The sequence below is a fragment of the Halichoerus grypus genome, chromosome 6 (assembly GCF_964656455.1).
Source record: "Halichoerus grypus chromosome 6, mHalGry1.hap1.1, whole genome shotgun sequence".
Lineage (NCBI taxonomy): Eukaryota > Metazoa > Chordata > Mammalia > Carnivora > Phocidae > Halichoerus > Halichoerus grypus.
Genome location: NC_135717.1, coordinates 88,440,543 through 88,464,489, shown reverse-complemented (window position 1 = coordinate 88,464,489; position 23,947 = coordinate 88,440,543). Strand labels below are relative to the sequence as shown.

Below are 23,947 nucleotides of genomic sequence, written 5' to 3'. Positions count from 1 at the left end.
ATGAGCATGATTGGTCCAAGTTCTAAATTCAGGGATGCTTTGTCTTTCTATATGGAGAAGGGACAGAAGCATGAGAACTCCCTGTTTTCCAGAGATCTCTTGAAAAACCCCATGTGTATGGACATAATCACTATGTCTAGAACCAGTGCTTTTGTTATTTTCAGTAACAAATTAGGTGCTAACACTCATCGCTTGATCAAATACAAAATGCATTTTCTATCCTTCCCCTCCTGTGAGCACCTTCCCACTTCTGTACTCCTATTGGTATGTGAATGTGATGTTCTGATCAAATATGTATGAAGAGATGGGAATGTTAATTTATTTGAAACAAATGTCAACATCTTTATTCTGAAAAATGCTGCTAGTACGTCAAGTACCATCAACAGCTTGTATTTAACCCTGTCCTTTCATTAATAATCACAATTCTTCTGTAAACTCTACCCCTTTGGCTCAAGTTAAGTGGAAAGACTTTGAAGGCATAGACAGTTTGGGAGGTGGTATTTCATACCTAATACTTTTTTTTTTGTTTTCCTTTGGTTATATTGTTTAGTTTTACGTTGCCTTTCTTTTTATCCTGTTAAATGTCCAGATCGATATTAGTGTTAAACACACTTTTTTTTTTTTTTTTTTTTAAGAAGGCTCCACATCCAGTCTGGGGCTTGAACTCACGGCCCTGAGATCAAGAGTCACATGTGCTACTGACTGAGCCAGCCAGGCGCCCCCACACTTGATTTTATAAATTCACCTAAATAAACATAGTCTGATATTGATAATCCTACTGCGTAACGAATATGCTAGTTTAATATTTACACTATTTTTTTCTCTCTCCATTTCATTTTCTTTTCCAGCTTTTCCTTTCCCCCACCTTCTTCCCTTGCATTTATTTAAAAGTACTTTTATTCAACCACCGAACTTGATTGTTGCTGAACTTGTCAGCTTGCTCTTTTATAGAAAAGAACCTCTTAATAAAAATACAAGCCAATCCGTCTGAGAGTTGTTTTGATGTGCATAATGGAGTAGGCCATAGAGAGGAATTTTAATTTAAGATGAAATGAAATAGCCTTGTTAAGATTTTGGCAGTCCTGATACCTTACAGGCGAACACGAACACATTCTAGAAGTTCTCTTAGTACTAGCCAAGCCCTTTGCTCCCTTACTTAATTCTGTAATTCATTTGGGTATGCTAGTGAGAGGAACTCTGCCTTTTTATTCTTCCCCTCTTATTGCCCCCTCTGTCTGCCTTCTAATAAGCTTTCTTCTTGCTATTATGTTGTCTCTGAGTTCTGGAATAAGAAGAAACTTGTAGGCATTCTCAAAGTGAGTACCTTTAGTTTGCTTCTCAACTGTGACTTACACTTAGCAATTGAAGCACATCCAAGAAGGAGACTCAGTCAGGGAACAAAATGGGGCAAAATTCAAGGAGAAAACCAAATTATCTTCAGAAAAAGCAAATAAGAAAAAGAATGCTGGCTTCTGCAGGAGTTGTTTAGTTGTCCAAAATGGGTCTTAAACTAGCCCAATCTGCTTGAATTTTTGTTCCTGGGCTTTTGAAAACCCAGAGTGTTCTCCTTTGTGTCCAAAGGTTTAAAAAAGAATGGATCTGGCATTTAGCAGGCAGGAAAGATCCTCATTCTCCACCAGTGAGCTTCCGTCATGTGTTTCAGTCATGATATTTCTGAGTAATGGCAAGGCTGGAGAACATCAGGCATTTTCCCTATCTTGCAAGGCATTGCTCACAAAACTCTGACACTATTCAAAGCCACCCACAGTAGCTAACACCTGCAGCCTTAGTCACCTGAAAAAATGATAGTGTGGAATCAGAATTTCTAGTCCCCAAAGGATGGGGTTTCTTGGAGTTAGGTGGGGAGAGAACATCCTTCCCTTATTTTGGAAGAAAAGAGATTTGTCCTCCATATTCTGCTTCTACTCTGCTTGGTGTGGAAGAAGGAAAGAAGAAATAGCCAGGAGCAGGTAGGCAGGTGGACAACCCTCACCTCTCATCCCATCTTAGGGCAGATGGGTAACATTCCATACTTGTTTCCTAAATCTGGTGGTAGTGGAGAAAGTTTCCAGATAGTCTAGCAGTTCTAGCCTTTTATCAAACACAGATCCTCCTAAAGAACTGAATTTAGAAGGAGAACAGGATTTTCTTCACTCATATACTAGGAGGAGGGACTAGAAGGAAAATCAGATTTATTTAATCTGATTCTGTTAATGTTCTAGCAGGATCCTAATCCCTATGATGTTAGGAAGTCCTCCGATCTGAATAATGTGAAAGATTTTGTGATACTAAAAAAACATAATCTCAATGGGAAGCCAACAAAGATAAACTAGATTTGAGAATTATCTGGTTGCAACATCAGTTACTACATTTTTAAATTCAACAAACATCTACTGGGGCCCCGTTTCAGGTACTGAATTGTGGCAGCGAACAAACAGTGATCCCTGCCCTCCTGGTGTTTACACTGTAGTTGGGAAGAGGCAGTAAGTTCATAGTAAACATATCAAACTACTCATGTAGTCTGTCAGATGGTTATAAATGCTAAGGCAACAAGAAAAAAATGGAGCAGGATAAGGGGATCAGGCAGGTGTTGGTATTCCTTGGTAGGACCAGAATTGGGCTTTGTTGAGAAGTTGAGGTTTTAGCAAAGACTTGAAACAGGTGCGTGTGGACACATGGATAGCTGGAAAAAGAGGGTTCCAGGCAGAGAAAATACCTAGAATAAAGGTCTGGAGCAGGAGTGTGTATGTTCAAGAGAGGTCAGAGTGCCTGGGCAGAGTGAGAGGAAGGGTGGGGGGATGGGATCCGTGGGGCAGTGGCGGTCCAAATCAAGGCTGTTGGCTTTTTCTTTTTAGTGGATTGGGAAGTCATTGAGGGTTTGGGGCAGAGAATAACATCTTATGATTTAAGTTTTAAAAGGATTGTCCTGCTCCTTTGTTGAGCATGGTCTATAGGGGGCTGGAGGGCAGAGGCAGGGAGACCACTGAGTAGGCTCTTACAATGACTGACTGAAGGATGCTGGGTGGCTCAGACAGAGCTGGTGAAAACAGGTGGTGTTCTAGATGCATTTTGAAGGTCAGCATTCAAGGTTGGTTGATTGGATATAGGGTTCCAGAGAAAGAGAGGAGCTGGAACTGGATTGACTTGCCTTTAACTGAAATGGGAAAGACTGAGTCCAGTTTTGGAAATGTTGGCCATATTTCTAAGATACCCAAGTGGACATGTAGAATAGGTAGTTTGATACATAAATTTGAAGATTTGGAGAAGTGTAAGAGGGATTGGCATATAAATAGGGTTTAAATCAGGAGATTGGATGAGATCTCTGAGGAGGTGAATGTTGATAGAAACAACATGAGGACCAAGGCTTCACCCTGGGGGACTCAGCTTTAAAAAGTCAGAAGGAAGATGAGGAACCGGCAAAGGAGAAAGAGGAATAGCAGCCAGTAAGCTAGGAGGAAGGTCAAGAGAATGTGAAGCTCTGGAAACCAAGGAAAGAAAGCCTAGCTAGGAGCCAAGTGATCAGCCATGTCAAATGCTCCTCATAGGTAAGGATGAGTGCAGGAGTGTTGACAACACTGACTCCATCTTTGGCCCCACGCCTTGTGCCCCTCTCTGGTGCCCAGGTGGCAGGCACCCCTTGAGATAACTAGTAGAGGTCCCCTCTGGTGCACAGATAGCCCCACTTTAGATAACTACGCTGTGACCTCATCATCATGCTCCTCACTCCACAAAAGCTGGGGACTGAGGTCTGGATAAGGATGGAGAAGAGCTATGTAGTGTTGTGCATCATCTGTCTGCACATTCCTCTCCATAAATTACTCTGAACAGAACTCTGTAAATGGTATGGAATGGCTTGCTATGTTTTTTGGCATTAAAGTGTCTTCTCAATCTGGAGGGTACATTAGTGACTCTAACAGTGATTGCAGATGGACATTGGAGTTGGCAATATCAAGGTCACCTCTGCCTTTCACAAGAGGAGTTCTAGTGAAGTTGAAAGTTTGGTTGGAGTTAGTGTAATACAGAATGGGAGAAGAGGAATTGGAGGAAGTGAGTATAGATGATGTTTTCAAGAAATCTGTGGCAGAGGAGTAAGGAAACGGCCATTAGTATTTTCTGCCTGTCTGCCTGGCTCCAAGCGGGATCCCTCACCTTTTATAAAAGAGTGGTTTATATATATATAACTATTCAGGCATAGCTGATTTCTATGAGGTCAATATGTGCCATCAGCGTAGAAATTTGAAACCAGATGAGACCATCGGTTATTTCAGTAATCTCTCACCCAATAAAGGAACCTTCTTTTTTAATATTAATACAAAACCATTTTTTTTTCCTATGCCACCTGGGGATCCAGAGATGAATAAAGCACAGCTCCTGCTCTTGAGAAACATGTTTTTTAGTGGGAGGAGAGAGGCATGTATGCTTCCTGTGTGATAAATATTAAGATAGAGGCACCTACCAACTTTTGTGAAAGTACAGGGCAAAGAGAACTAACTTACCTGGGGAAGTTAGGAAAGAGGATATGCATGAAAACCTGACACTTGAACTAGACCTTAAAGGTGAGCGTGATGTTTTCCAGGCAGAGTGCTGGGGAGAATCTCTTTATCAAATAATAATCCGGCTCCTGTTCAAATGCTTATAGCAACAGAGAGCTCACTGCCTGATGAGTTTCATTCCATTCTAAATAGCTATAATTGTCGCACACCTGTTTCTTCTATTGAATCAAATAATGATGTTTAATATTTCTACTCATTAGTCCCAGCTTTCTCCTCTGGAACTAATGGGCAGAGACTTGTCTTTCTAACATATAGGCCATTTCAGTGTTTGAAAATAGATATCATGTTTTCTTTTAAGACCATCTCTCTTCCATTTTGAAAAAGGGAACTGAATAGTCTCAGGTTGGGTTCCCTGAGAAGTGGACCCTGAGACCAAGGTGAACATACAGGAGGTATTAGGGAGTGTTCTTGAGCTCATCGCCATGCAAAGAGAAGATCGGGCAGGAGTGGGCAGACGGAGAAGGAAAGATATGATGCCGTTCTAATGGAAGCTCCAGCCAACCCTGTGGGAAGTTCTGAAAATTGACTGATCCTTCAGAGGTGTCTAGAGTCAGGGCAAGAGGACAAGGTCTTTCTACTCCATGACCAGCAGTCATTCAGGGCAGTTTATCCTGGAAAGGGGGCATGAATTTGGGCAAGGTGGTTCTCTCCAGCTGATAAAATTCCCAAAGTGGTCTGACAGCTAAAATCTATTGCCAGGGGCATTAGCAGCAGCTTCAGTAGTTAATCCTTCATTTCAGAAGTGGGTCTGTAGGGGATCTGGGGGATGCAAAAGAGGAATCTCCCATACTGATAACTCTGTTTTGGGGACCGATAATAGAATGAAAAAGGACTTGTTTTTGTTTCTTATTAGCAAATAAATACCACGAACATCAAAGTGATGGGGGGTTCAAAATAATGGTTCTAGACAGATGGGGTCTACTGTACAATTCTATCTTCCCTGTGTTAATTATCTCAGTCATGGTGGCCCTTTATACACAAATGCTTTACAGATGCTCAAAAGGCAAGGTGAAGAAGTACATTCATGCAATAAATGTGACTGGGAATCTTCATTAGGAGATAAAAATGTAAGTGGGGAAGCATAGTGAGCTGCAAACTGAATTATATCCCTGTCCTTCATCTTAGAAGATGACACTTCTTGTGGTGATCGCAGTGCAGGCTGGGTGCCTGCGAAGATGGATGCGTGGCCACCAGTCCTTTCCACTCCATGCACACATGAAGATTGCTCTTTGATTTGTGGCTTTGGCCATAATTTGCAAAGCCTGTCACTGCCTGCAACTTACAGTTAGCCCAAAGCTTTGTTGAAAAAGAGCTGTCCCATTCCCGACTTCTGTATACCAGATTGATATGTCAACTAAATTAATAACACTGGAGCGCTCATTATACCGAACACATTTGCCCAAGCTATAACTCTGTCTCCTGATTTCTGTTTGGCTTCATTAACCTCTTCTTGATGCCACAGATAAAATGGTCATGTAAGGCATCCTCTTTTTAATGAAGGATTGGTAAGATAAAAAGTTGAACGGGGCATCGATGGGAGAGAGGAGTCAGAAAGGATGATTGTGGAGGATGGTAGAATTAGGTAAGAGGAGGGTATGGTGGGGGTGAGCTGGAGCCACATTAGTTTTTCTCTCTTCTTACTTTAACCTTATATTATTGGGTTTCTTTACATAGTAGCCAGCGGTTTCTTTAGGAGCTCATTCATAACTGTGAGAGGGTTTTAAGGGAAGACTAAGAGAGAAGAGGGTGGGGTTGGTATATACTAGATTGGTTTTCTTTTAAATTTATTTTCATTACCATGGGCTCATTTACTATGGACCCTCATGGATTATTTCTCAGGGCCATCTCTCCCTGTGTATTTGAACCAGCTGTGGTCTCACAATAGATGGAGAGTTGTGGGTATTCAAGAACCTCCTTGTGATAAGGTATGTTCCCTTATCATAAAACGGGTTAAATTCCTTTGTTTACAGTTGGGATTCCTTTCACCCTTAGCCTGTACATTTTAAGGTATATTCAGAAGCTTTTGTCACTTTGTTACATCCACTAGGTTTTGCGAAAACTCAAGTGGAAAAAGGGAATTTTGGGAATCCTCCAATGAAACATTGTTTGGAAGTAACAGGAAAACAAATAGCTTTTCCTCTAAAGTCTTTCAGGGTGGGTGGTTCTGTCGCTGCCCTTCCTTTCCTGTTGTGGTTCTCTGTAGACTCCTGACAAGTCTTGGAATAATTAAACTTTGTTGTCCTGGAATCCCCCTATAATCCTATAACCTAAGGACAAAGCCAGCATTACCTGAAGAATAGTACTTGTGTTGTAGTAGGAGACCAGGGGCAGGTGGGTCAGGGGGCAGGGGCTGGCTGCAGTTTGGAATAAGCACACATGAAGTCCTTATTTTATTCTGAATGAATTCCCACTCCTCCCCACCCGTTCTTCCTGCCCTACACGCTCTACCTCTCTGAATTCCCTGGTCCTATGAGACTCCTCTCTGACCGTATGTTTAAGCCAGAGGAGGGAGCTATGATAAGCACCATTTTACCCCTAGCAGAAAGAATTGCCCTCAAATGACTAACCGTCTACTGTTTCCTTCTGGATTACCTGTGGGAAATGTGAAAAGTTCAAGCCACATGAAGCAATCATAGCTCTGGCAGAGCCAAGGGGCGGGTGGCTTTCATTGCCGGATCAGGGTCTCTGGATACCAGCTGGCTATTTCCCAACCTGTATTTTTTTCAATAGTGGGTGCCCCCCAAATACTCAGCAATTTCTCGGCTGTACAGGAATATGTTCCTGAACTAAGAAATCGCTGTATAATTTTGTTTAAAAGCCTGGTCTCTTGTGACTGTACTTTGAAGCTCTAGTCTGGGGGATAGAAAAGAACTGCCCCTTTTAGAAAGACACAATTTTGTTCACCTGGATTGTTATAAAATGGAGATGAACCATCGGATAAAAGATTGGGGCACTGACAAGAAAAGAGATGCCATTACCCAGGAGGAAGTCAGGGGAAAATGGATTGAGAAAGAAGAACAAGGCCGAGAGGGTCTTCATCTTGTTGTTTCAGATTCTTCTAGCTGGAAGGCAGAGATAAAATGCAGGACTTGACATGTCAAAACAGCAGGTGAAATACAGCTTAAAATGGAAGAAATTTAAAATGGCTTTTCCCTCAAAAGGAGGGAGAAAACATAAGATTCTCAGAATTGACAGAAGGTTATGTGTATAATACACAGGTGAGACTGAGACCCGTGGCATTAGACAGGTAAGAGGAAGAATAATCTTCTATGTGCAGCTCTAAAATAAACCCTAATCATACATGAGCTTGAATCCAAGACCTTCTAACTTGCAGCTTAGATATACTGTTTGCGTCTTACTCTAACTTGCATATCTCATTATCACAGTGGAAAACGGAAAACTCAATGTGCTGTTAATTCAACAGTTATCTCTTTATAGAAAATACACTGACCCAATCTTATAGTCCCATGTGCTTACCACCGACCTGCTAGGCCACGGTTATAGCGCCTCTGCCCATAGGTTTAAGCATAGATGGATGGCATTCCCATTTATTCACTCTGAGTGATACACATCCACAGTTGTGATGAGTTCAAAAGGCTCAAAAAATGAAAAGTGTGTGTATCCCTAGAACTCATTTGGCAGTGAAACCTGACCCAAACTGATGTGAGGCCATTTAGAGTCTTTATCCCCCTTAAGGCGACTCTTTATGTGTGTCCCAATAGAAATATTCACATATTTGATTGTGGGAAGCTTCCCTGTGCTCCGAGGATTTCAGACAATGCAAATATAGACCTATGTTGATTTTCCCCCTCAAGTCTAGGAGGTAGTTTTAGGAAGAAAGGTATTAGAAATGCTTGCAATTCAAACACCCCATTTTAAAAGGCATGTGAAAAAGTAAACAATGAACACAAACCTTTGTATCCAATTGATTCAAGCTCTCCCTTACTAAATCTTTGGTTTCTTTCTTTTCTTTTCTTTTTTTTTTACCTTTTTACTATTCTAGGATGAATCCTCCATGTTCTTCCAGTTTGGCCCATCAATTGAACAGCAAGCTTCTGTAATGCTCAATATCATGGAAGAGTACGACTGGTACATCTTTTCTATTGTCACCACCTACTTCCCTGGCTACCAGGACTTTGTAAACAAGATTCGCAGCACCATCGAGAACAGCTTCGTGGGCTGGGAGTTAGAGGAAGTCCTCCTGCTGGACATGTCCCTGGATGATGGAGATTCTAAGATCCAGAACCAGCTTAAGAAGCTTCAAAGCCCCATCATTCTTCTTTATTGTACTAAGGAAGAAGCCACCTACATCTTTGAAGTTGCTAACTCCGTAGGGCTGACTGGCTACGGCTACACATGGATTGTGCCTAGTCTGGTGGCAGGGGATACAGACACGGTGCCCTCGGAGTTCCCCACCGGGCTCATCTCTGTGTCCTATGATGAATGGGACTATGGCCTCCCTGCCAGGGTGAGGGATGGGATTGCCATAATCACCACCGCTGCTTCTGACATGCTGTCTGAACACAGCTTCATCCCAGAGCCCAAGAGCAGTTGTTACAACACCCATGAGAAGAGAATCTACCAATCCAACATGCTAAATAGGTGAGTGTGGGACAGAGGGCGCCCTGATGGCAGAGGTCAGGGGAGGGCCTTCAGGACTGGGGCTGGAGGTTCGGAAGCGCTGGGAAAAGGAGTTCAAGATGTCAGAGGTTGAAGGCCAGCCACGGGGATGGCAGTTGTTGGTGATGGCGGGAGTGTTTCAAGTCCAAAGCTTGCTGTGCTGGGTTCCTGTTCTAAGAAATACACAACATCTCCTGCTTATTGATCACTTGCTAAGCGCTAGGTGTTACTCAAGGGTCTTGCAGGTTTGACCTCATTTAACCTGCAAAGCAGTACTCTTATTAGGCAGCTGTTAAAGAGTTGCTTCTATTTTATGATCCAAGTGAATAAGGTTTGTAGGTGTAAACTGTCCACAGTCAGTCTCCAGGGAAGAGGTTCAGTCTGGAATTGTGGCCAGGCCTCTGGGGGCCCCTACATACTTGACCGCCATTAAAGACACAATGGGCATTGACATGAGAGAGGACCTACCAGTCCCTTTACTTAGGACTACTGCTGTACTGGGGGGGAATGGACAATAGGTCACATGGGTCTGGAGGCACATGAAGAGGGTCCTTCCCTTGGTTTTTGTCTCCTTCCCTTCTCTCTGCCTTTTAAGTGTGAGAGTGCTGCCAGAGAAGCAACTTCTATAGTTGCTCTCAGTCTGATTTCTTCAGTAGGAAGGAGACATGGGTGGAGTTCTGCTCCCCTGGCCTCACCTCATAATCCGGCCGTGACTCCAGCGTATCCTCTTGCGGGTGTTACGTCACTGTGTAGGGCAGAAGATCCTCTACGAGGTTCTGTGATTTGTAGAAAACCACTGCACATGAACACTGTAAAAATTCAGACCACGCAGAAGACCACAAAGAAGAAGGAAAAGAGAAAAATGGCCTTAAAGCCAGGGAACCAGCGATAGTCATTGTGGAAATAATTAGTGAACATCTTTCTAGCTATTTCCCGATGTATGTATACCTATATGCGTGTAAGTCTACAATTTTACGTAAATGGAAACATAACTGTACCTGCTGTTCAATAACCTGACTTTCTTTGACTCGACAGTATGTTTTGGGCCTCCATTTTAAATTCATTATGAATTATATCTGACAAATAGAAAGCTATGCAGAAAGCACATACTCCAGTACCATCCAGCTTAAATAAAATAACAAAGTGCACTCTGGGGAGGTTGAAATACAATTAGTGGAGGTTGAAGGTGTACCTACTTATACTTGTTTAACCTCTGGAAGGGAGTTGGACTAAAGCCTTTTGACTAAGCTCTTAGTTTAGAGTTGCAGCTAAAGCTACTTTTTTTTTTTTAAAGGTTTATTTATTTTAGAACGAGTGAGCGCGAGTGGGGGAGGACAGAGGGAGAGTGAGAATCCTCAAGCAGACTCCCCGCCAAGCGCAGAGCCCAACTTGGGGTTCGATCCCAGGACCCTGAGATCATTACCTGAGCCAAAATCAAGAGTCGGATGCCACCTAGGAGCCCCCTAAAGTTCCTTTTAATGTAGCTCTGTGATCCAATCCTAATATTATCCCACCTTGAACTCTGCTTTCGGCAGAGCCTAGTTATCCCTGCTTGTTTGGTACAGTCTTGGTTTTCTTCCTCCCTCTCTAGTCATTCTATCTCAAAGTCCTTGGTGTGTCTTCTTCCTTTAGACCTCTCTTAAATATTGGCATTACTCAGGGTTTTGTCCTAGACCCCCCCTTTTGCCCTCCATTGCCAGGGCTACAGCTGACGTCTGTAAGTTCCCCCAAATTGACCTCTGGTTTTAACCTCTCCGGTGAGCCCCAGTCTGTATCACCAGCTGTGACTAGATAGGTTCCTCTAGTCCACCGGGCCTTAGAACACACCATATCTGAAGCTTAGAACACACCATATCTCTCCCATTCCCCTCCTACCCTCTTCTGGACAAATCAGTACCACCTATAAAGACTATATCCTATTACCCACTTGCCTCAAGTAAAAATTGCCCAGCTGTCCTTGCTTTCACACCCCCTGCCATCTCCTCGCTGACCATCTCCTAGTGCCGTTTCCCACGGATTTCCTTTGGACTGTGCTTACCGGTTGCATCCCTGTGCCGTGTCCCTGGTCCGCTCTTCCTACCTGCATTGCTGCAGGGCCTCGTAAATATCTTCTGGCTCCCTGTACTGCTTCCTTCCAATCTACACTGTAGCCAGAGTGATCTAAAATGAAAATGTGATTTCATCACTCTCCTGCTTAATGCCTTTCAGTGGCTTTTCATTGCTCCTATAATGAAGTCCCATCTCCTTGATGTGGTTTCTAAAGTCTTCCCTACCTAGGCCCGCCTGTCTTTCCAAGACTGTCTCCTGACACACTCTCCCTCGAACACTGTATTCTTGCAATACTGAACCTGCTTTAGTTCTTTGAAAATACCGTGTTCTTTCTCGCTTCTAGCTCTTTTCTTTGCCTTGAATATATTCCTCCAGCAGCCCCTTCCCACCAGTAAGTAAATGCAGATGCTCCTTCACCTGCCTCCTTTCCATTCCTCAGGCTTCCGCCCTGGCCTCACTTCCACGGAGGAAGCTTTCCTGGACCCTGGACTAACGCAACTCTGTTACGTGCTTTCACTGCATCTTATGCTTTCCCAGTAAAGCCACTCTTGAGACAGTTGTAATTCTGCACTTTGTTATTGCTTATCCCTGTAAGTTCTGGGAAAGCAGTGACCTCTCTGTCCTACTTATTTCCATGTCTCCCCCTGCCTCCCCCCCCCCTCCCAGTGCTCTGTGTGGCAAAGGGAAGAAAGACACCTAGAGTGAATGAATGACCTCCTCCAAGATACTGAGCTGCCCAGTGCATTTACCTCCGCTGCAGGAGCTTTCTTGTTCTGCTCCTCTTTGCAACGTAATAGAGATTTCCTTGAAAAACTGTTTATTTGGTTCTGTACATTCAGGTTTTCTCCTATGGTCATTAGTGTTAAATTAAAATCTGATTCAGATTACTCTACCAAATATTGGTTCATTAAAACCAATACTAACCAAAATGGCTGCCAAACAATGCGAGGAAATCAAATGAGTGTTAACTTCAAGTCCATCAGTTTTGGTCCAGGAATGCCTGTTTTTATCCTTAAAACTTTGTCCAGGTAAACCGTCATCTATAGTAGATATTCTCATTTGCCACTTGGCTTACTTTCCATTAGAATGCAAGTGTTCTTCTCTCTGAAGCCTGGTCTCTGACCACTATACCTTTAAAACCATGCTTGGTTCTAACTTTTGGGACCCTGTCTTGTGGCCGTTCAGAAAGGGAGCCCTCCTCAGATGTTATTGTCACGATGGCCACAAATACCCACGGCCATCTTAGCCAGTGTAGCAGTCCTAAAAAGAACAGGGATTACCCAGTCCAGATGATTCATAAATTCCTTGAGTCTACCAGGGTAGAGCAGAAAGTCCACCTTGATTCCCATGTATGCTGCATAAAAAGTGTCTTCAGACTTACCAAAGCACTTTTTCACGAAGGGCTTTCCTCGCTGAACTTTCTGTTCTGCCCCAGTTCCCTGATACTATTTTTTTGGGAGGGAGATTCTGTATCTAACTGCCTTGAGACCTCCTCTCTTGGCTCTTTGCACACCTGCGCCCCTCATGCGCCCCCATCTTTTCCTTCCCTCCTCTCAAGTGCAGCTCCTTGGGGCTCTTGAATCCAGTCTCTAGCCTCTCTGGAGAATATTTTAATATCCTTTTCTATCAAGGCCCAGAAAGGATTGGGGTTGACTAACAGGGACTGTAAGGAGCTAGCCTCAGAGTCTTAGCTATGACCATGTGGCACAGCACTCTGAATCATCAGTGGAATTCAATTAGGCTCAACTCCATCTCAGCTCCTCTTACTTACCCTGGTCTGAAATCGGCCTCTTCCTCCTCTTCCCCCCCCCCCCGCCCCCCCACCCCGCCCCCGTTCAAGAGCTCTGGTCTCACTAGGGTCACTCTTTTAAATAACAAACCAAGCAGCCACAACATTTAGCCACAGCGGGAGATCTTTGCAAATAAAATTGTTGCAAATGGTTGGTTGTTTTATGAGGATGATTTTTTCTTTGGCCCGCTGCTCTCTGCAACAGCCTCCTCAGGAGGTATTTGGGACTGACCCAGCCCCAGGTGACACTAGAAATACAGTCAGGAAATGGTTTTTCCTCTTCCCGTCTGAAAACCCAGGAACGTTAACAGGCCCTGTCCTCTCCGGAAGCATTGTAAGGGGGAAGTAAAGTTCCCATTTATACCTGACCAAACTGTGCCTTTCTTTCTGTTTAAGTCTAGACTTAGGGAACAGGGATTGGAGACTCTATGTTATCGCTGAATCCCATAGACAGACACACATTTGAAGTGATTCACTTGTTAGTTACCAAAGGAAGATTTTTTTTTTTTTAAATGACACATAAGCATTCTCAGAGAGGATCCTTAAAATAAACATTATTTATCAGGTATCAATCCAAATTCCCTACTGATAACTTCTTAGCTCCTTGAAGCTTGGCCAGCCAGATATGGTTTTGGTGACTATCTCTAAATAGGCCCTAGGTTGCTGGACAAGACTGGCAAGGTTGCAAGAAATATATAAAAACCCAGTTAAATTGGAATTTTAGATAAACAATAACTAATTCTCTTAGCATAAATCTGTCCCAAATATTGCATGGGGTGTATGATACGAAAAGAAGACTTGTTTATCTGAAATTCAGATTTAACAGGGCTCCCATTTTGTTTTGTTTTTGTTAAATGTGACAACCCTATTTTGTACACTAATAAGAATTAATTTTCTGTTGGAACTTTGTAGCATTCATTTATGCCTTATTAGTAAATGTAGCCCAGTGCCCCATACTATTGCCCAAGGCATGCTGAGATAGAGTTTTATTCCAACTGCGAACTTTATTTGATTGAAAGAGTTGAATAATTTCTTCTGTCATGTGTTCTCTAAGTGAAGGATCTTCTTAGTTCCTGAGAAAAGTCTTAACATTTTGGTACCAGACGATCTGAAAGTGTTTAGAAAGTGATTAGGCCAGTCGTCTAAACCTGTCTTTATTCCCCTGAGCTTGAGAAGAATTGTTAGCTATTAGTAGGCACATGTCTATATTTTTCCTTTATCACTTCCCCGGGGGGAGTAGTTAATGGTTATTTTCCTTTTCAGTGTGCGCTCCAGTACTCTGCTAGCCTGTTTCTGTCACTCAGGTGATGGCACACTGGCCATTGACCTCCAGGCTCAATGTCTGTCCTGAGCACCCACCCAGTGCTCCAACTTTTGGAAAAAAACAGGTGCTCTTTGAGATGGCTGGATCTCAAGAGAGCACACCTCTTATGAATCGTGCCTAATTATTTCCCCCTGGTGTCCTCAGTGTTCCTACTCAACATTTTTATTGCAGCCTCCTTCCTCATAAAAGCTGCCGTCTAAAAGGCCAGAATCCTCCTCTTGGCCGGCTGTTTGAGAGGTGAGGATAGCTGATGTGAAGAAAGGCGCTCTGTTAGGCTCCTCCTAGGAGAGCTGCATTGAGCTCCATCCTCCTCTAACCTTGAGGCAGACTCCCTAGCCTCAGACCCATTGTAGTAGCTGGATTGTTCCCAGGGGAGGCCCACTTGACTCTCTTGGCCTGAAGAGTGCTGAGAGGTTAAGAAATAAACGAGGATTTGAGTCCATTGATTTTTAGACCCCATGGGCAAGAGCTGCTTGGTCATTACCCATCTTTTCGTTAATAAATGTTCATGGAGTGCCACGCATGGGCAGATTTCTGGGAAAGCAGATATGTATTATAGGTTTACTTAACATAATTTACATGTGAATAGCCAAAAGCTTCCGTGGAAGCATAGTTGTAAGTGGGCTATCGGGCATAGTGACCCTTCACCTGATTAAAGAAAGCCACTGGAGTCTAAGGAAAGCTACATTTTCATATGAAATCCGTAGTACAGCAAGACACACCTGTGTGTATAGAGTGAGATGTTATCTGCTCAGTGGTGTAGGAGATACAAATTGGGAGAAAAAAATAACTCAGGAATTTACTAACTGTCCTAAAAGATCTGTTCAGTGAGCTTTCACTGCCCATGGAAAAATGACTCAATTGAGGGTTATTCAGACTCTCCTGTTTTCTTGTCATCTTCCACATTCTCCTATCGGACGTATAGTTGTTTCAGTAAGTGATCTGAGCTTCCTTCCCTTAAATTCAAACCTGTGAAGAGCATTCACAAATGTTTAGCCCTGAGACCCCTACGTGATTCCTTCCATAATCACTACCTAATTCTGTGGCTGACTTGTAAAATTTAAAACACACCCGTGACATCATTGGTGTTTCTTTCCTCCTTCTTCTCTTCTGTTTTCTTCCTCTTTTTTTTTTTTTTTTAAAGATTTTATTTATTTATTTGACAGAGGAAGAGATCGTGAGAGCAGGAACACAAGCAGGGGGAGTGGGAGAGGGAGAAGCAGGCTTCCCGCCGAGCAGGGAGCCCGATGTGGGACTCGATCCCAGGACCCTGGGATCGTGACCTGAGCCGAAGGCAGACGCTTAACGACTGAGCCACCCAGGCGCCCCTGTTTTCTTCCTCTTCCTCTTCCTCCCTGCTCTTCTACTTCTTCTTCCTCCTTCTTAAAAACAAAAACAAAAACAAAAAATCCCAACTATTTGCTGTTGGAGGAGAGGGCAGGAGATAAAGAAGGAGTGACTGGGAAAAGACTTCCATTTCATGGGGGACAAGTTTGAGGTGGGAGACGATGCACATCTGTGCTGGGAGCAAAGACACAGGTGGTCCGTTGTCCGTGGGAAGGAACAGGATGGTCTCGAAGAGGACAGAAGCAGAGCAGACTACAGCAGTGGCTCTCAGTGGAGGACAGCAGATTCTGCCTCAGGAAGGACATGGGTCGGTGGCAATGGTAAAGGTTAAGAAGAGAGTCATAAAGTCTATGCTGAGAAGCAGCCGGGCTGTGGAGGTTAGGAAGTCCAGAGTTGGTTGTCTTTCTGAGTACTTACTGCACACCAGGCATCGTGCGGTTACTGAAGATGACCCTTGCAAAAATCCTGACCCATGCACAGATCTCTGGCAGACACTCTTGATTGCTCTGTGAGCAGGACAAGTTGCATGCCCACCCCCTCCCTCCCAAGAGCTCACTACCCCCATCTCTTGCTTCATTACTCTTGGTAGCCCTCACCTGACCTACTGTATACATTTGATTCTTAAGTATTTCTGTTGTCTTACTCCTCTTAGTTGAATTCAGACTTCATGAGATCAGGGTTTTTTTTTTAACCTCTGTGTTCCCAGCACAGTGCCCGATACGTTATAGGCACTTGATAAATATTTGGCAGATAAAAGCACAAATGAAGACAGGAATCACTGCTCCCATTTCATGTTTTTAAGAGACTTGAGGTGCAGGGCCCCCCAGTTTAGCCAGTGTGATGTCAGGGTCTGGCCTGGCTCTGCCCCAGGCATCTGGTTTCAGCCCCTCACTCTGCTGTGCATTAACCAAGCTTAAAGGACCCTCCTGTCCCTGAAAATCAAAATTGGAAGAGTCCTTGGCTAATGGTCTAATCCAACCCTTTCAATACATGTATTCTCACGGAAGAGATGGGAGGAAGATGAGTGATTTTACAAATGTGGGATCAGAGTCTCAGGGTGGTCACTGACCTGTTAGAGGCGGGGGTGGGTGGTGGGGATGGGCAGCGCCCTGGTGTCCTGATGGCAGGAGCGGCGCTCTTCAGAGAGCATGCTCCCTGCTTGACCATGTCCTCTGAAGGGCTGGCCGGCAGTCAGACCTGTCCTGTTAACCTTTGCCCTGGTATGGCCATAGCCCCATGATTCTTGTTCCCTTGGTTCTTACCCAGACAAGGGTGCAAATTCACGGTTAATGGGAATTGAAGCTGGCGTTATTTAGAGATTGAGGGGGAGTCATTTCTCCATCTGCTCTCTCTTCCCACCAGAGAATAAAGGCTGGCTGGGTGGAGGTAAGGATGGAGGCGAGTTGCCAGAAAGCTAGAGTGCTGTCATTTATGGTTACAGACATGGGCTGGAAGCCTGAGTGAAGGCTGGACCGTAGCCGGCCAAGGTCAGCCTCACATGAGCATCTTGAGAACAGAGACAGTTTTGTGGCTTTTGCATCTAGATAGGACCTCACACATCTCAAACAAATAACGGTTTGAGCCTTTCTCTTGTTTCCTCTCCTAAGATGTCCGGGATACATAGGCAGTCTTCTCCTGGAAGGAGCTCTCCGGGACCTGATGTGGCTGATGAGGATTTGGAAGGATCGGGGTGTTCAGCAGGCAGTGGGGCAGAGGAACCTTCCCTCGACTTTTTCGGGGTTTTATCAGTGGCTCCTTCTCTTCCGGGAGGGCCTGGCGGGGTTAGCGTGCCCAGACTGGCACCAGTCCCCAAGCTGGGCCGGCTGGTCACACATGAAGGAGCTGCTGCTGACAGATTAGAGCTCCCCGCTGCTGAAATCTGTTCCCCCTTGTCCGGCTTCCAGCAGCAACAGCCGGACGGGGGCAGCCGCTGCCTCCCTCGCTGCTCGGGAGTTCTCTTTTCCTCATTCATCACTGCCCCGCTCCACCCTCCACCTTTCTTTCTTTCGCCGTTTCCATCTCTTTTCTTGATGGGATTGTTCTGTTCACTGATCTTTGGCTGTCCCTCTCTTCTCACCCGCTTTTATTTAAAAGCCTTCAGGTCTTTCTTGCCTTTAGCTTCCAGTGTTCGCAGATGACCGTATGTAGAATTCTTGCATGCATGTGTATATACATATATTCACACGTGTGTGTGTTTCACATTCACAGAACACATATTTATGTGTGTACATTTTCATCTGTCCAATGGAGTCGTGTGTTAAAAGAGCTAGATAGAAACACTTTTGCATAGTAAATTCCCTCATTCTTCTTACCACCGAGACTGTTTAGTTGATCACCTGAGAAGGGTTGTCTTGTGAGCTAGACGTTGGGAGGAAGCCTTTCACATGGCTTGCCTGGAGTTAGTTCGGTGAATATCAACTAGCTATTTCCTTCCAGTCTTAATTCCATTTTTAATGTCACGATGAGTGTAAGGATCATTGCCAAGTATCCCTAGCACATCCATTGTTTGGGCAAACGAGGTAGACTCAGGAGTCAAGTGGTTCTAAATACGTTTAAGAAACCCGTAAATGTCGTCTTTTTCAAAGGACAGATTTTTCCTGACAAAGCAACAGAAAAAGCCATGGAAGCCACACTGTGACAATATTATATTCATGCAAAACCATCCTTTTCACAGTTGCCTGGAAGAGATCACAAAAGGAGTCCAGATGAGGACATGTGTCAAAATAATAGTGTTTGACATCAGGGCTGATGATCACAAACCTCAAGTTCATAATCCTGCTAATTATGCGAATAATAAAAATGACCATTTTCATACAGAGAATCTTCATGTATGTAATCTCACTGAATCATCACTACAAACACATGAGGGCTTCTTGGATCTGCTGCATAGATTACCTGTGGATATCAACAGAGAAAACTCAGATACTTACTTTTCATTTTCCCAGTGGCATTTCCAGACATTCTCACCCACCCTTTTTTTTCTCCCTCCTTGAACAACTGGTTCTTTACATGAAGCACCGGTGACTTTACTTGAGGCAAAAAATAGCACAATAGAATGTCATTATAATGTAGTTTATCATTACATAGATCTTAATGTGTCAAATCCCTCTCATTATTGACTAGAGAAAAAACCAAGTATGTGTGTGTGCGTGTGTGTGTTATAGACTATGGCTTAAAATAGTGATGCCACAGCCTACCCAGGGTCATTATTCTCATTGTTCTGTTACCACACTGCACGTGTGTTCATACATACTTACCTCTGTTACCTGGGAGAGGAGAGGTGATATACCTGATGTAGCTAGAGCATAACCCAGAACCACGAATAAAGCAGAAAAGGGCTTTGGACTAAAATCACTGGTACAAATCCTTGTCTTAAAGTAAATGTGCTTTATTTTAACTTAGAGTTCATTTACTCTAACTTTATATATACCCCTAAGAAGCTTGTGGAGCAATTGTGTTAGATATGGCCTGGAGGGTCAGTACCCAAGTTTAAACAGGATACATAAACATATATACGCAACTAATGAATCGTTGAACACTACATCAAAAACTGATGATGTGTTATATGTTGGCTAACTGAACATAAAAAAAAAAAAAAAAAGGATACATCGACATAATTAGGCGGTCTGTCCAGAGCTGGTATGGTAGCTGCATGATTGTCAGGACCCAGGTTCCTGCTAGCTTTCTATTTTCTCATTTATAGGCTGTGGCCTTCATCCCCATACCCATATGGCTGCCAAACTCCAGTTTCGAGCAGCAGATTAAAGTTAGGAGGGAGGCCGGGCTCATCTAAGGAGGTTACCCAGAAGTCCCCTACTTTGCTTACAGCCCATGGTCAGGAATCAGTCAGTGGTCACAGCTAGCTGCAAGGGAGGCGGACAAGTTTAGTTTTTGACCTGGGCAGTAAGATGCCCATTCAAAAATCAAAGTTCTGTTAACTAGAGAGATGGTCAAGGACCTATCTTTGGTAGGCAACCAAAGTAGTAGTATCAGAGATACTTGCTTCTCTATTTCCCAGATGACAACAGCTTAGAAATGATGAACATGATGGGAATCAGGCAGGCCAGCTGACAGCATTAAGAAATAACCAACAGAATGGTAAGGTGCCTAAAATATTAGAAAAACCCAGCAGAAGACCTTGAAAGGAGCACTTGTCTAAGACCATCTGGGGCAAACTGCCCTATACTCCCCAGGAAGCATATGCCCCCTTTAAAACATCCCTGTATAAAGAATAGCGTAGTCATTGTTAGGTCATTATTAAGAGCTTAAAATATATTGATTATCTTTGGTTTAAGAAGTCAGAGAACTCTATAATACCTTTCTAAAATTTTCCATTTAAAAGGCTTCCTATAATCAAGAAAGAGCTTGGTACTTAAAAATACTAAGCTTCAGCAATTTGGAAAATTTACTTTAAAAAAGGTTATTGAGTGAATACTATGTGCCAAGTGCTTTATTAGGCCACATTTAATCTTAAAAGTACTCTATGGAGGCATTACTACTTCCATTTTTCATAGAAATTGAGATCCCAAAAGGTTAAGTCACTTGCCTACTTTGCTTGGGTTTCAAACCCAAGTCTTTATGGATTCCAGGTGTACTTTGCCCCACATTGCGCATCTGAGGGTCCATTCTGAGGGCTGTCTCACTGCTGAGCAGAGTCAGTTAGACAGGACTGGGACGTTCGTGAGCACATCGTTAGCCTGAGGCTCAGGGTGGTTTTGTACTAACACGTTTCCTTTCTTGGCCTCTGCTAAATTCCTGTCCTGACGCCATGATAAATCCACAGTCAGTCTGGGAACAGCATCCAGTGCACACATGCTAGGGATGTCCCAGTCTGAGTCTTATTTCTCTCCCTGTCCCGAAGCGTGTCGCACGCAGCTCTGTTTACCAGCCTTGCTGTGATCTTGCTCATGCCTGCCTTTTCTGTTTGGAAAGGATGATGATTTTTTTCTTATTCCTGTATATTCCAAAGTCTTTTAGGCCACATCTGGGACAACAAGAACTTGAGTCTTTGTGGGCCCGAGAGTCCTTGGAATGGAAGCGGGAGCAGGCTTTCTGTTCTAAAACCTGCCAAAACTCCTGGAGGTGACAGACCCATTGAAAATCCTGTCAAGGACGTGTAATAAAACAAAACAAGACCTTGGCCTCTGTCATGATTTACAAATGTCCTCCAGGGCCACTATTCATTTTTGACAGGTGGGATAAGTTCAGATTTGTTTAAGGCTGAAACTTGGCCAGCGATTGGAGAAAAGTACAAATGATGCTATCAAGAGTGAAAGAAATGTGATGCATGGGGGCCACTCCTCTGTGCCTCACACTATTACGTCCACTGATAGTTGACTTAGAGACACATTCACTAGGTATGTTCAATCCCTATTATGTACTGAATCCTGTGCTAGATGGTGGGTATACAGACAATATACATCCTCCATTTCATTGGCCCCAGGAGGAATGGGGCGTCCAGAGAAAGTTCTTTTAATTAGCTGACCGGGACCTATTTTTCTTGTAACACAACCTGACGTGCCTAAGAGGCTAGCAGAACAAGCCTAAGATACGAAGATCAGAATTTCAGAACATCATGATTAAAAGTATCAGAATTTTCCCAGTATTTCTGGACACGAGCAATCAAGGATCCCTTCTGATAGAGAATAAGATAATGGAGTTAAGGAGGGGAAAAGAACCATTTTAATAGAGTGGATTCTAGTTTAATTCTCTGATCTTATTGTCACAGATGATTAGCCACCTGCAAACTTAAAACCTCCAAAGAAGAGTCTTTTGAAATATACGAGAGTCCCCTTCCCCACAGGTACACACACGCACCTTGCGTGCTCGCTCACCTACAAGTTTAAAAATAGGAACCCCGGTGTTGCCATGACTCCCAGTGCTACTGAGCAGCCTTCCTCTCCCTCAGATGTGCTTGCACTTCACAATACGGGTTAGCAAGGATCTGGCTCAGAGCGGCCTCTAGCGGTTCGATCCTCAGGGACGTGCTTCCTTCCTGGATCATTCAGCCCAATTCCCAAATTAACCCACACTAGACAAGTTGAACACTTGTGTGTTCTGAAACATCCTCCCTGTGGTCAGCTCTTTGCAGAATCGTTCTCATCGGCAATGCATAACAAACCAGTTGGCACCTACTGGGTGCTCAGAACTGTGGGGAACGGTCCAGTAGTTCACTGTCTTGTAGGGGACCCAAGATCCGCATCCCACACACACTTAGCAGCATCAGGAGAGCTGGGGTGGGAGAGGTAGTGATGACAAAGGAGGTAATTCAAATAAAGTATGTTTGCTCTTATCATCAGAAGTTAACATTTTCCTTTTTCAGATAAAGGAGCCTTCTAAAATGTATCACTGATTCAATAAGCTCAGGGAAGTGTTAATATGCTGACTTGCTCCCATGTTATCTTCCGTTCCCTGTGTTTTGAGTTCCCTGTGTCAGTACATCTCAGTCCTCACCGTGTGGGGTTAGATTTTCCTGGGGAGCTTTAAGAAACCATACAGATCTCAAGGCCCGACCCTGCAAAATTCTGATTTAGTTGGATGGGAAGGAAGTAGGGGCCCTGGAATGAACATCTATTAAAAGCTCCTAAGTTGATTTTAAAGGGCAGCCCGGGGTGGAAATGGCTGTTCTCAACTTCAAGGTCCTTTTTGTGGCCCCAGCGAACAGAATGGGGTGAAAGGCAGTGATAGTTTTGCAGAAATTTGAACTTGGTGCTAATGAAAGCATCCTTTCTTTGATTCTTTCCTAATGATCAGTCTAAAAATTGGGATTCCCTATTAGGGCTGTGAAATTCAATTTCTGGAAAGGGTAGAGGATATGGACATTTCATCAGTGATGATCCTCTTGCAGATGGTCATGATTTCCTGGTATGGTTTTTGGTCCTTTTGCTGATGCTCCATGTGTCTGTTTTGTGCAAAGAGGTGAGTTCCCATCAGTAAAGCTAGCAGCATGAGCATCAAAACAAATCTGACTTTAAATGGCGTTCCAGTTCTTCTGTACATAGATTGATTACAAACCCCAAAGAAACAGAACTTCAAAGCTTCGAATTTGATGTCTGCTGGTCTTGAGAAATTTATGCTTTGCTAAATTTTGGACTGTACAAGTGGTTTAAAATGAAAGTTATTAGCACTAGAAAATGATGTTCTTTGTATTACTACGCTGTTATTACATTTAATGGAATTGCTCCCTAAAGTGCCACAGAATGAAATCAAAGGGAAAACAGTTTAGAATAAGGAAGACACAGGATGAGGGCCAAGGTGAGAAAGGAAATGGTGGGCCGCCCCAGTCTCCCCACCCTTCCCTGGAGCCTGGGAGAGCCCTCCTTCAGGGGGACCAGTTGAATTGGGCTTGATTATGGTCTGGCAGGGGGTTGCAGGGGGTTTCATAATGTGTGGCATTATTGGGGTTCCTGACTGCTGTGAACAAGCAAGAGAGGGAGGCCACAGCATCGCTTTGGAATTGTATTAAGGAAGGACGTAATTTTGTGCAATGCCATCTGTCTGACAAAAGACTTTACACGGCATAGGAGACTTTACGTTTGTCCAAAGAAATAAGAAAAAGAAGAGAAACACTGCCTATTGTTGTTAAAGCCCTTTGTGATTTGTAAGAGAGAGAGAGAACCATGACAGAGTCCCCAGACACACTTACCAAGTAGGTGATGATTAGATGACTGTTCTCATTGCCTTTAACCCCTGGCTTCCACCCAGCCAGCCGTCTCTCCCACATTTATCATGAAGGTGCCTGGATGAACAGATGGCATTTTGCATCCTGTCCTTCAGGCCACCAGACTTGGGCTTCCTTGAATGAGCTGGAGGGAATACTGAGTCGCAAATACTTGTTCTTCTCCAAGCTCAAGATTCCAGATCTGAGCTATTGTGTGCAGCTTTCTGTCATCTCTTCACCAATAGCGTAACATGAGGGAGGAACTAAGGACTATTAAGAAACATTCATTAATTGCTCCAGAGTGCATTTTCCCTCCTTGGGACTCAACCAGGCATGTTCTAATATTGAGCTGGCTCCTCAAGGTTGAATTGAAAATGTCTCATGCAGGCAGTCAAATCTTTATTTTGCATATGCCCAAAGACTGGTGCCATAAGTAGGATTATGTGTTTAGCTGTTTGTTTCTAAGCATATAGAGGTTTTTCCAGATTTCCTATCAGGGGCACATGAGACCATACTGGGTTTTGCATTGGAGGAGAAGGGTGGACAAAAGGAGTTAGCGCTACTCCACTGCAGTCCTCAGACAGTTCTGGAGCTGTGACTCTTAG

At 43.7% G+C, this 23,947-nt stretch overlaps 1 protein-coding gene across 4 annotated transcripts in view; it reads left to right on the top strand.

The window, feature by feature from the left end:
• Positions 1–23,947, top strand: part of GRIN2B (glutamate ionotropic receptor NMDA type subunit 2B) — a 403,399-nt gene that overhangs the window by 220,671 nt on the left and 158,781 nt on the right. For 3 of the 4 annotated variants that reach the window (XM_036074447.2, XM_036074448.2, XM_078075633.1), the window contains one exon: positions 8,557–9,155. In XM_036074447.2, coding sequence (XP_035930340.1) covers positions 8,557–9,155 — 599 coding nt within the window. Of the gene's footprint in view, positions 1–8,556; positions 9,160–23,947 lie in introns of those variants that run through there. The other variant, XM_078075634.1, reaches the window with a different exon arrangement.